At 33.3% G+C, this 14,389-nt stretch overlaps 1 protein-coding gene across 1 annotated transcript; it reads left to right on the forward strand.

The window, feature by feature from the left end:
* The first annotated feature begins 2,258 nt into the window (after window positions 1–2,258).
* On the forward strand, window positions 2,259–13,522 carry LOC120342676 (uncharacterized). The gene is made up of 14 exons (XM_039411611.2): window positions 2,259–2,444; window positions 3,054–3,182; window positions 3,603–3,732; window positions 4,080–4,208; window positions 4,892–5,031; window positions 5,385–5,626; window positions 6,910–7,166; window positions 8,989–9,119; window positions 9,576–9,701; window positions 10,227–10,356; window positions 10,632–10,760; window positions 11,346–11,473; window positions 12,028–12,269; window positions 12,384–13,522. Exons 1-14 carry the CDS (start codon window positions 2,374–2,376, stop codon window positions 12,626–12,628), a joined length of 2,229 nt encoding a protein of 742 aa, XP_039267545.2. The 5' UTR covers window positions 2,259–2,373; the 3' UTR covers window positions 12,629–13,522.
* Window positions 13,523–14,389: the final 867 nt, after the last annotated feature.

Here is a 14,389-nt window from a genome sequence, read left to right on the forward strand (position 1 = left end):
TCGTGCAACGAGTAAATGTAACGGAAATGTGACAACAATATACGTAACATTTTATAGTATTATTGGTTGAATGCTATCGAATACAAAATATGAATTCGCGTACAAGACAATCACGTTACGTCCATGATTTGGTTCGGCGAACAGACGTCAAAAAGTGTAAACAATTCTATTTTCATCAAATCAACTGGAAACTATCTTGAGCACGTCCAATGACTACGCACAAACAGACATATATTGCTTATTCTTAGTGGGTGAAGCTCACAATCAATAGAGGTTATCTAGCTTAGCATATAGAAAAGAATATTATTTTACAACAGGTTTCATAGTATTCCATCAAAGTCAATGAAAATTGAGTATTCCTGGTTTGGAAATAGTAAACTGGAGGTTAGTTTTCAGAGATAAATATTAATTCTTAGCTCATTACGTCGTAAGCGTGGGGAAGGATTTATAGATATCTTAAACATATAATTTTTATAGAGAGTAAATTGGACCAAATATGACGTCATATTAATTATTATTGTTTGGGATTACCACATATCTTCAAATCTCGTTATGTGGTTGTTCTACGGCCTCGGGGATAAAAATATTGCTCATCGAGAATGGGGGATTAGTCGGTGAAATTGGCAGTAGAATTTAGTAAAAATACAACCTTTTTGACGCTGGATTGTGTTTTTGGTTAAAATTCAATCATCAAACATCATTTTTGCAGAAAATATGAGCGCTGTTTCAAAGTAGTTTGGATTCTATAACAATAGCATTGGTGAACAATTAATTACTACCATAATCAGTATACTAAGCAGCGTATTCATTTAATATATATCTCCATAAAATTTGACGGTACCCTCCGGGTAATGCTACAAACAAATAATTGGTAATAAACAAATTGATAAAATAATTGGGGATGATATAAATGTGATCGCTGAGTTATTGACTACCAATTAGCCATTACAATAATCGACACAGCCGAGAAGCATACGCGCTGAATTAAAAAGTACGGCTTGTTGTTTGTTCACTCGAAGCAATATTGCAAATGATGTCATTGTATCGCATTTGGGGAAAATGTCCGGGAAACTTTTTTGAAAGAAAGACGAAAACGTTCAAAGATTTTATTTAAGATAACATTATTTCGAATTAGAAGAAAGGCTGTGTATATACATGCAACCTCATATTAAATTGCATAGGTTGCATAGGTTTCCTGGTAGCCTACGCAGAATATTTATTGACATATTCGTTTCGACTCATTTATTCGTTTCGACTCATTTATGAATGAGTCGATCTCAATGCCATATTTCGTTACCAGGAAGTTGACTTGCAATGCAAATATGTTGTAAAGTGAGTGAATCGTGGATACATCTTAATTTTATTTAAATCATATAGAATACATGTAATTAAATATAAAAAACACTCTCACATTTTTGCTATGCGTCATTAGTATGACGTATCGAATTCAAAATAAGGAAGTTGTTTGAATATGAGTCCATTTATCCATCAGCTAACGAAGTGATTAAATTGCAAGTAATGAAATAGTCGAGGACAGTTAAGCTACGTAAGTAAAGGAAATTGGGTGGAGCTGTATTTCAGGTTTGCAGGAAATTCAACGCTAAATGATTGATTTGATAATGTGAAAAATTGATAACAGAAGGAGGTTGTAATAGACTATACGTCATGTTTCAAATTGCAGGCATAATATGCCATTTTTACCAATTAGGCGATCTACAGTCTAATCCGACGCAAAGTTTTGGCTTACAGAATATTAAACGAGTTCCATAAATATGTCCAATTCATGTTGGAATATTGATGTTATTAGCAGAGCTGAAAGTCGTGTCGGGTTTAGAGCTTTGTTAAATTCAAGCTTGTTTCGAGAAAACGACCTGGAATGAAAGAAAACACAACATCAAACTTCAAATCCTTTAATATTATAGTTCAAAGTAATCTGTAAGTTTATACAAGCTAGTTGGAATTTATTCCAAATAGGCGAATTTTACTGGCACGATATAAATGGAAGCATTTCGAACCACGATACCATACCGGTACTCTACGCACATGCGCCGTCGTGCCCGGGTGCAGAGAAACTGCAATTATCGCAGACGTCACTGTGAAAGGATATTGCGGCGAATTCATGATTTTAGATACAATTGAGGTCTTTGGCGGTGTTTCTTACCCAAACATGAGCGACAAGATAGCAACTCATTTTTAGTAAATTAGCATTCATGAATAAATTGGCGGCCAAAAATAAACCTTGTTACATTTTTTTTAGATGTCGGCTTGCTTTATATTACTACGTACTTCATAGATAAATCGAAGTTGTCGAAACTAAAATGATATATATGCGACTTTTTTTTTTATACATTTACGAGTACGGACACAAGCACTATGGTATCAGGAGATTTTCCGAGCACACTGGCCAATGTGACTTCAAGAAATTTTTCGACTTCAACTATAGAGTAAGTTTTAGATAAGTTATATCTATTTCTGGGAGACGTTTCATTTAGTGGACGCTAAACCTAACAATTTTAACAATGTTAAAATTTAACAATTTTATTGAATTTTATTCCAATGGGAATCCCATGGAATGGGATGGGACAGGCATAATTGCTATGGGATGGAATGGGACCGAAAATATGTTCCATGGACAAGCCTTGAAAAATTATATGAACCCACATAAAGATAAAAGTAGAGTTACAAAAGACCAGTTATTGAATCTTTCATGCAAAATGATTCTGGCAAGTTTTAGTCTGGTCACCACTCTCATTTGTGTGTTCATTCACTCTCATTTGTAGTCATATTGGAGTTGGCTCTATTGGTACATATATTCAGATATAATCAGCAAGGTCCATTTGATGAACACAGAGTATAAACAATAAAATACAAATATCCATTTGTAAGAAAGTGAGTGCGTTCTAATTGTGCAATATTAGTAAAATCCCAGCCATATTATGTTGAATATTGCACCAAAAGTTATATGAATTTGCATTATTTGAACAAATTAACAAACTTTTCGGTTTAATATTTTCCTAGTAATAAAGTATTAACGCTCGTTTATTGCATTTTAGGCCATATGAGCGACCATTCGGAGATTTTGCAATCTGGTTGTCCGCATGCATCATATTTACTTTCCTTATTATAGGATTCATTCTGAATTTATTGACAATACTTGTAATATACAAGTATCCAAAAGTGAGGTAAGATTTATCAAAACTATTAAATTGATATAATTATAGTCGCCAATTTAACGTAAGTCGTTCAAGCCCTAGAAACATTTGGATCGTTAAGAAATGATAATGTAATAGGAATCTGTTTACAGCCAAACCATGATACGCATTCTTTTCGATTACAGTATTCCGCGTATCATGAAAAAGTTTGACATGTATTTGATCTTTAATCAATAATGTGAATTAGGCAATTGTCATACAGAATAGAGTGAAGTGTAAAATTATTGGGATACGGAAAATTGTTAGAAATTCCAAACATACTTCAAGTATTTGCGATATTATTATTGACGAAAACTGGAACTTAAACAAAATATAGAAGCTTTCATAATACTGTTAAGATGTTCTATGGACGTCAAAATATTTTCTAATAAATATATAATATTTTTACAGGAACTTGTTTGTGTATTTTATATTTTCTCTCTGCATTTCGGATTTAATATCTGCTGTCATCAGTCCACTTTTCTGGTATCGAAGAACTCTGGGATTTGATGTCTGGGCGATACCTGGTTTCTTCTGTAAGGTAATTCTAGATTTTAGCATTTTGGAAAAATGGTCAAAAAGTGAATGCCTATCCAAGGTTATCCATATATACAAAATAATATCAGTCTATAATTGCGGCTGATTTAAACTGTTTCCTTTTCACTATTTGTCTGTGTACCAGAAATCATTTTTGACTATCAGCCTCTTTTATAATTATCCTTAATGTTCTCTGCAAATCCATCCGCTGCTGTACAATCCGGGTAAATCTAAAATACTGCTGAAATTCAAGATTTTTCAAACATCTCAGTAGAAATTCATAAAATTTTTGAAGTAAGTCGGAACACTTGAACGCATCCCATTTACAAATATTTTGCTTTATTATTTCAGTTTTTCTGGGCAGCTGATATTGCAACGTCATTTGCCACGGCAATGCACATTATGACGTTCGGATTTCTTCGATATTTTTCCATCAAGTTTCCCATTCTGTATTACAGAATCACGGACAGGAATGCAATTGTAAGTTAGGATATAAAAACATAAATATGTTTACAAAATTTAACTCGTTCGAAATTGACAATTAATACCACAAGGAATGTAGTCCCTGGCGCTAAACCATATAATGTTTAAAAGACTTGTGACCGATTACATTTATTTATCCTTTTGTTTTTTGTGTATCGAACTTCCTTGAAATTCCGGGATTTCAGCACATTTGAATTTGAAAACTTCTATCTTTATACACTAAACGTTTATGGCTGAAACGCGTGCAAAATTTAAAAAACAAAGGCTTTTTTAGTTGGCTTTTCCTTCTCCCAAATGAGTATTTTCCAATCTAGTAAAAACAACCTTTATATACCTATTAGTAGAGGATGCGCGATACTAAATCTCTATCTATCCTCAATGCCTTTGTGCTGGTGGATCTGTATGTACATAATGCAAAGATGCTGTAGCAGGAATAAAAATACCTTACTATGCAATTCAAGAGTCCTATGCTGCAGAGTAACACAAATGTATTTCTGTAACGTTTCGTCTGACCAAAATCAGACTTCCTCAGACAAGCAGTTTACAGCATACCATATAGATATATATAATATTTAAGCACGAGGGCGTGTTCACTGAAATAATTCTATGAACCTTTGCTGGCAAGTTTGTATTTGTATTGATAGACAAAATATATGTTCATTACATTTTCTAAATAACAGATTGGCATCATCGCTATATGGTTTATAAGCATAAGTTGCGGATTTATTCCCTTCTTCATATTTTTCGGTGCACGAGTACGAGATAGATATAGTGATTCTGAAGACGCAAGATGGCCAGCCTGTACTATAAATATGGAATGGTAAGTTACAATGTGCGAAAAGGAATACTATTAGGTCGAATTTCGCTGACCCTTTGCTAGTAATAGTTCTGCAATAATGTCTACAAACGAGGCAGCAAAAGTTTGAAAACATATAGAAATAATAGAGTGGAAGTCAATAGCTCATTTCTGTAATATTCTGAAACATTATAGGTATATCGGTATTTAAAATTCTGATTCGATACCGGTTATGACGAAAAAACTAATATTTATAACTACTTATGAATCAGTAACGCTCATTTCTAATTGCAATTGGCGTAGAAGGTAGGGATAAAGAATATACATTATATATAAATATTAACAAAAACGCAAATATAATAGCCTTTTTGTTTAAGGTATGAGCAGTACACGCTGTTTCAGAAGATTGCTTATCCGCTGTTTCTATACGGTCCTCTTGTGATGGTAGTATTGGTTTCTGTGATGATTTCATTCCAAGTATACGCTACAACACAAACTAGAGCAGCCAAATCAGCCAACGAAACAGCTTCAGTAAAGAGAAAGAAAAAAGATAAACAAGCTGTCGGACAATTGATTCTTATTGTTCTTTCGTTCCTTATTGGATACATTCCTTTTACAGGTTAGTGTAGCACCTATAGTCATGAAGTAAATGTTTGTGAGACAGCGTTCGCTGTTTAATTGACTAATTTATGTAGACAGACATGTAAGAAGCCATTATATAATTTATATATTTGATCACTTTTCGCGATTAGGGTCACGATATTTTAAATCGTCGGAAAACAATTATACGAACTAAATGGAATGAATATTCATTGTTTGATGGCCAATGTTCTGACAATTTTGAATTAAAAACATCTTGACGTTCGATTTAAAAATACGCAATTATGCCACTTTGTACACAGTTGGACATTCAATCCGCATCGAAGACAACTGCAACGATTCATGGAATGATTCGACATTAATTGACTCAGTCCAGTTTAATAAATGTTCTTAATTAGAGTTGTAAGAAGCGTATCGGTACCAGATCATCAGCACGTAGTCGTAACCTTTCCCTTTATTTATTGCGCATGCCTGCATTTGCATCATTTGATTTTTGCCTACGCAACATAAGATTGGTGACAAAAATAGAACGCAATATATTTTCAAACCAAAACATGAGTCAACAATGCTTCCATTGCCTCTTATTATAGTTGCTATTAATATTGTAGAAGGACCAAGCCCAATTTCGGGATCTATCCAGTACTTTCCCCAAATGTCCCCAGGAAGTAACTCTCACAAACATAAAACGTGTTGAACCTATTTTTGTCGGCTTTAATTAGATCAGACAAACTAATTAACAACTGTTCTGTTATTTTTAACCAAATTTGAATATGTTGTGATAAAAATTAAGTTGGCGCTTTCGTAGTATGTGAACCGAAATGGCGGGCACCGGAACGTAGTATATGTACCAGGTTAGGGTTATAGGACATAATTTTATCCAAATTTTCCTTATTTTAGTTCGGGGACTAGCCAAGTGACTCCCGTAGTATTTGTACCTGGAATTTTGGCCTAACCCTAAACTGGTACACATACTACGTTCCGGTGTCCGCCATCTTGTTTTACATACTACATGAGTACGGAATTAAGATAATAAATATTTCAAAGTAATTCACGCAACTTTAAATTGCAATGAAATTCTTGTGTTTTACATCAAATAAAGACTCAACTTTTTCTTTGCATTATTTATATGTTCTATCATATATTTTGGAACGATCTTGAAGGGAATACTTTTTGCAATCAGACCCAAAGGGAAATTTTCGATGCTGTTAAGCAAAACAGAGCTGATTATGTCCAGTTGAATATTTACTTCTGAATATTCTATTGCTGATTTCTTCAATTAACGTAGTTTTCTCTTTTTTACAGTGTACGAGTTTTGGTCAGTGCAAAGTCACCCAAACACGCGATATTACAAAGTTTTAGATTATTGGATGGGATTATCAGAATATTTTTTCATTCGGTTTTCTGAATGCTTAAATCCAATATTCTACAATCTTGGATCCAGTAAAATGCGAAATTGCACTAAGACATATTTAGAAGAAACCTTTGGAAATACAGAAATCAGACGAAGAAGAAGTATTACAGCTCCAATTTCATCCAGATCGAGAAACAACTCAGTAACATAAATTATTAACATAGTTATGACAACAATAAAAAATGAAGCCATTTTTTATAGTGAATATAATTATGTAAAGCTGTGTTTGTTTGAAAAACTATTTATTTGAGAACCAAAAACATGAAAAAATATTTTATTCAATTAAATAGCGGCTTAAACCATCCTAAAGCAAAATAGATTAGTCCAGGCTTTCACTTTCTGCGCCGCGGACCCCTATTCGTGAACCTTTGTTTTGACGGACCTACATCATATGCTGTATCAATTTCTCTGTCCAGCGAGGAACGAAGAAGGACAATATTTTATTTACAACACTACAACAAAAACGATATTGATGTGATGAATGAGGTGACTCCTCGACATGTATCTTGTTCTTTCATTGATAAGAGCTGAAATGCTGCCTCACACATGCATGTCATTGCAAAAAACAATACAATTTTAATTGCTTTACTTCTAACAATTGATATTCGTCAGCAACGCTTGGCCAAAAAGATACAATGGAATTTTGATTGAAATAAATCATTAAAGATCGATCAGACTCTTTTCATATGGTTGTGGACCACCTGTGCAGTCATCATGGACCCCCAGGGGTTTCTGGACCCTAGTTTGGGAAACCCTGGATTAGTTCATTCCTTAGGGATTGTTTGTAACAACAACAACAATTTGAAACGATCTTCTTAACGAACCACTTCGTGATCACTAATTAGAAAGAAATGATCTGTCTGATGATCATGCATACAATATCCCTTCTACTTGCTATGTCTTTCAATGTTATGTTACTCAATATTACTTAACAATCACAGCGCCGTCCAATATATATATATATACAATATCAAATGTGTTTTATAATTTATTTATTCTCCTATTTAACTTGATATACATTCATGTTCCATTTTCATCGTTTGAAATTTTACCCTCTATTTCGTAGTCAAATTCATATTCCTTCTGTTTCATTAAATTTTCGCCGAACTATAGTTTATTTTTTCAAGATAGAAATACTGAATGCGACAATAAATACATTGGTATTTTGAAAGTAGCTTCAAAGACTAGCAGTTATTTATAATTGCATGTGACGTTATTTTAAATTGCATCTTCTGTGTCAAAGTATGCTATTGCGTGACATGTGTAACTGAGTGACTGAATTAGCTTTTTACCGACTGGCGGGACATGCATATTATTACGTATTTTTGTAATGGTGTTATTTTTAAAGTTGTATTGGGAGTCATAAGATAAATATTAGCAAGTGATGGAAAAAGCCCACAGGAACTGGTCCAACGTTTCCAAAATATTATTAGTCAATTCGTCGAAGCCTGATGGCGACAACTACGGGTACGATAACGGATTTGCAACAGCACTTGCGTTGAGAATCAAGTCCAGCAGTTTTTTTTTTATACATAATCATTACCGTACGATCCAAACCTGTATGCTTTTCCGATGTGTAGCATGATGGGCAAATTAACAAGCCTGTAAAAATACCTATTCGTGTCGTGATATAACTATCATTCTATTTTTTGATACGTCTATATTTTCATTTGCCGATGTATATTTAATTGTTGTAAACGAAATAATGTGTTACGTTTTATGCAAATTATTCTAAATATAATTCAACAATTGATAAATATAATTTCTGTGGCTTCAAGTTGGGAAACATAACAAGTTGTAGAGTAACCTAATTTCACTTGCAGAGAATATAAAAGCTGGAAAAATGATATCAAATCTTAATGTGCAGCGTGGGTGATAGATTAGTCAGAATAATTGTTTTGCAAGTCATAATCAAATTGATGTGATAAGCAAAAAAATAGATTTCATGAAATCATAGATACATTTGAATAATTGTAAGCATGTTCGAATTAACCTCAATCGAAATAGTAACATCTGGGCCTGAAAATATCAGTTCTTCGATCGGAACGGAATTCATCAGCGCAACTTCAAATGTTTTACCGAACGAGACGTCAACGTCACGGTGAGTCTAAAATTTCTATCTATCTGTGATGAATGTTTAAAAGTATTGGAAGAAGGAAGTATTGGACTTAACATGTGAATTTTCATCATGTTCTACTTCAATTTGTTAGAAAAAAATTTGATCCTTGATAGGCATATATGATAGTGAAGTTTTATTTCTTGAACAACATCCATTACTAGATTTAAGATTAATTTTGAATATACGCACGGTTAAAAACTTGTTCCATCACAACCGAACACGTAATAGTGAAATATAGTTCGTGTTTCACATAGATGTCGACTCCACAAACAAAGCTTATAAGAGATTCAATCTACTGGTAATGTTTCACTTGCGTTACCCACACAGACTTTACGTTTCTGTTACTATTTTTAAATAAGGATTTGAAAGATCAATAAAAAGCCACTGAGATGTGTGATATATTATGATTGACAGAGCTAGAGAATTTTTTATTCTCAGACCTAATCGACCATTTGGAAATCCGTCTATTTGGTCAACGGGAGTTGCTTTTTTATTATTATTCATTATTGGAATCGTATTGAACCTGCTAACCATCCTTGTCATCTGCAAGTATTCAAAACTGAGGTAATATAACTTACTTGTCCATTTATTCGTATACCAGTCTTCGCTTGAAATGCTTTGCTTTATTTAATTGAAATAAGATAAAACCAAAGTAAGATAGAAGAAGTACTTCCCTCTTTTATAACGGAGGTCATTCAAAATAAAATACTATGTCCAACAATGATGCACTCGCCAGTTTTCATTATCATTTCGGTAGTCATCGGAATGATGCCTGTTCAGACTCAGAGCTCTTATTTCTAATATGTTACAACTAAAGGCATTTCTTGATTTTTCAGAGATAAATAGAAAAAAATATTATAAGAATGTGATTGCAAACTATATTGAAATTTTATTTTGCAATGAAGTAACATCTAACTATATGCATTTACATACGTGTTCGAGAATTTACACGAATGAATAAAATGTTCGTTTTTGATTGAGTCACCGAATAGTCTTTAAATCATTAATGACAAGTTGAGTTATATATGCCAGAGGTCACTTCATTGGTAACTGTGTTAACGAATAAAGAATATGTTATTTCTAATTCAGAAATTTGTTCGTGTATTTCATTTTTTCTCTCTGTGTTTCTGACCTGATATCCGCCATCATAAGCCCACTGTTCTGGTACCGAAGAACACTAGGATTTGACGTATGGAAGCTTCCAGAATTCTTTTGTAAGGTAAATTGCCATTTACACATAGATAAACAAGTAATTGTAAGTACCTTTCAGGGAACATTCTTGAATGTGGCTTGTTGGAAATTGATTGAGTGAATGCATTGATGTGATATGTTTCGGGAATTTCCAAGTGCAGTGGCACAATGATATTATTTAAAATATTATGTTCTGATATAAGTTTAACAGTATAAATAACGCTTAATTAAACTGCGTTTAACTTACTCAATCTGGCAAATTTTTAATATTAACATTCTGTGTTTATCGTTCGTAATTTACAGTTTTATTGGGGGTCCGAAATAACAACTTCGTTCTCGACAGCAATTCACATAATGATTTTCGGACTGCTACGTTACATTGTGATAAAATTTCCTTTTAATTCACAAAAACTGACGACTAAAATGGTGAAGGTAAGATTGTTATATAAAGAATGAAGTATGACCAACATGTAAAAATTTACAATTCCACAAATTCCGCATGCTTCAATCGGTGGCATTTACACCGAGTAAAGTTTGATTTCCACAAAATAACTTGAGTCAAAAATGAAATTTAATATCACTGGGCTTTGTGTATAGTAAATTAAATGATATATTATAGATACAGAGTAACTACTCAATCCCTCTCAGACGACAGCTATAATGGTCGATATGTAAGAAAACTAAGTTGCTGCTACAATACTACTGGATGTGTTATACATAGCGGACATTTCGTAATCTCAGCAAAAACCTTGATTAATCAGATTTTATGTGAATATTATATTATTTTGCTATCACACAAAATTTTTGTATTTTTCTCCTAATAGCTTTCGACTTTGTGTTCAGTGTATGCAGCATTTTATTGCTTTACTAAGAAATGATTATTCCATATGAAATTACAGTATATAGTCATTGGTTTCTTTCATAATTTTCCTTCTAAGTTTTTGTGAGAATCTTTTTAAAAGCGTAATTTACAATACCTATTCACATTATATAAAATATTGTTCATTACTTCTGTAGATAATTATTGGCGTGATTTGGTTCGTGGTAATTACTTGTGGATTTGTACCTTTTTACATCTTCTTCGGACCGCGACAAAGTGATGACAGATTTTCTATTTGGCCTGCTTGTACAATAACAGATGAATGGTGAGTTCATGAGTAAACGCATTAACGTAAAATAGAGGTGATCGATTTATTAACGGATTACTCACCAAAAGGTTAGCATGGAATTTTCATTTAGGCATATGTTTTATTAAGGAACCGTCGATAAGTTTCGACGATATGCTTCTATATATATATCAAATATTATGAACATATGATTCAAAAGAAAATAGGAAATAGGTAATAATATACTATTTTCAAATTTGATATAAATCCTGCAGAATACAGATGACAAATTCTACTGAAAAAGCAATAGTTCAATCACATTAGGGGTGACATACTTAAGCAGCTCTTCAACATTTCTCAAGGAACACAGTATGAATTAATTAATCATGAAAGCTAGATGCCCATAGATATCGGAAATTCTAACTAATCCACCTAATGTCATATTCGGTCATAGCAACATTTCTGCGTACATTGTACACTTAGCTTAAGTATGATCTGTCAACGCAGAGTCCAGCTGAACAAAGTTAATTATAAGGACCTTCCAATGCTTTCGTTACAATTCTTGCATGGTTTTTTCCTTAATTTTTCTGCAGGTACGACCAATATATATTGTACCAGAAATTTGCATATCCACTATTCCTCTGTGCTCCTCTTCTGGTGATTGTAGTAATGACAATCTTGATATCGACGCATGTTTGCATTTTTTCTAAGTCGGACGTTTCAAGAGCAATGAGTGTGAGATCATATACGAAAAGGCAGAAAAATGAGAGAAATGCTGTTTTCCAACTGCTACTCATTGTATTATCGTTTTTAATCGGATACATTCCATTTATAGGTAAGTTAATGGAAGGGGTGATAGGAGTTTGAAAAATATTTAATTTCATCAATTTTTATTCTAATAAAATAATTTTGCATCATTCTAATTGTTTGTGTATATATGTATTTGCAGCCTACGAGTTTTGGTCGGTGGAGGATGGTCATCCCAAAAGTGAAGAACATCGCGCAAAAGATTACTGGTTTGGAATGTCCGAGTATTTCTGTCTCAGACTTTCAGAATGTTTGAATCCAATTTTCTACAATATTGGATCTAAAAAGATGAGGAAGTATACACGTAGATATATAACAGAAATACTTGGAAGTGTAAAACACAGGAGCATTAGCATTTCTATCCCTACAAGGAGGAGCAAAGTTTGAAAGTTCGATCGAAGTATCAATTTGAATTCCTTCCTCACAATATTATATTATCTTTTTGTACGGTTGACTGAAGCGAGTGCTGGATTCCCGCAATACATAAAATGCGGGATAGTTGTCTGTATAGAAGTTCTAAAACAGGGTACGCCTAGAGGAGAGCCATAGGGGGCATGCGCCCGGGCAGCACGTTGTAGGTGACAGCAGATCCAAGTTGTAGAGTTCGCGTTATTAAACATGTTTTCCTCGATGTGTTTATATTTAAGTAAAATTGGACATTACGTGTTCAGTATTGTGTGACTGATCGTGAAGAGGCAATGGCTGACTGGCGACTGCCCTTCATCGCCAAGGTGTTCGTCTGTTCATTGCGTGATTTAGCGCAATATTACAAACATTTCCTTCTTACTTGACCTTTAATATATTCAGTCTCATGTACAACATCTATATTTTGTTTATCCCCCTAATTATTTTTGGAGTTAGGTATAAACATAAAGGGCATCATTATCAGAAGCATGCCCTGGGCAGCGGAAAAGTTTAGCCAGCCACTGATATGAACCCATAGTCCTTCACAATTGCTGATCTTGTTTTGTTTTCATTATCAAAAGAAAAAAGTAACCATATCATGTCAAATGTAAATAATGGAATCAAGTAACTACTATTCCACCATTCATTGCTTTTGTTATGCACTCGTCCTTGCGATCATGCGTAGGGTTTATTCATTAGTGACGTTATAAAATTTAAAAAATATACATGAACATTTTTCAAATTTAAAAACGCATTTTAATTGAAAGTGTGAGCTACAAAAAATGCTTATAAAGTTAATGTGGATATAAGGTAAATTCATATTAGAATTACAACAAACTTACGCTTGTATATTTCGCATTAGACCACTTTCATTTGCTGAAGAATTTACTATGTAGGCCTACCAAATAATTTAAATTGTGAATAGCTTTATTTGTATGATCCTGATATTGCAAATAAATAATATTCTAAACTGTAAATAAATAATATAGAAAGGTGGTCGCTAGAAAAACAGAAAACTTATCAAAAAGCTGTTTATTCAAGTTTTTCCCCGTGATGTGGGTGTCAAAATAGAAATCAAGTAGAACCTAAAAGGTATCAACCTGAAACAGCCTAGAAGAAATGAAATAGAAAGTAACGTATCGAAAAAAATGAGTAAGAACACATTTTAGTCGTGATCTCATCTGACCTTGAAATTTTCTGCTTTTCTAGCAGAAAATGTAGCCCCTGTATATAATGAGAAATTTAAGCAAAAATATTTTACTAGAATTTGGTTTATATATTCAAGTGAAAAGTTTGGCTAATCCTTTAATTTTGTACAGTTGAATTCAGTTTCCTAAATATTAGGACTTAATGAGGTTTGGGTTACAAACATGGATTCAGGACCGACGAAAGAAGTGTAAAAGCGTCCCTTTTTATTATGCCTTATTTGTACATTTATTGTTGTAGTATTTTATTTCTGACTTATGAGATCATCTCTAATGTTTTAAAATAACGTCAGGTTTATTAATCCAACACAACAACCTTTCCTGGGGGTATTTCAAAACAAACTGACAACAGGCTAGTATTCAAATATTATGACTAACTAGGTGTTTCGTGTCTCAAATGTTATCTACTCAGAATATAAATTAATTCAGAACTCTTCTTTGACGAACCAGAGTACGACCTGTCTCGGATCAGATTACGGTATTACCAGGGGCGGACTAAGCCCCTTTGGTGCCCTAAGCACTGGAGACTTTGGTGCCC

The sequence above is a fragment of the Styela clava genome, chromosome 3 (assembly GCF_964204865.1).
Source record: "Styela clava chromosome 3, kaStyClav1.hap1.2, whole genome shotgun sequence".
NCBI lineage: Eukaryota > Metazoa > Chordata > Ascidiacea > Stolidobranchia > Styelidae > Styela > Styela clava.

Coding starts and splice junctions, on each gene's coding strand:
- LOC120342676 (XM_039411611.2), top strand. CDS start 2,374: ATGGTATCAGGAGATTTTCCGAGCACACTGGCCAATGTGACTTCAAGA. Junction 7,167..8,988: donor CGAGAAACAACTCAGTAACA/TAAATTATTAAC, acceptor TACATTTGAATA/ATTGTAAGCATGTTCGAATT. Junction 11,474..12,027: donor TGTACAATAACAGATGAATG/GTGAGTTCATGA, acceptor ATTTTTCTGCAG/GTACGACCAATATATATTGT.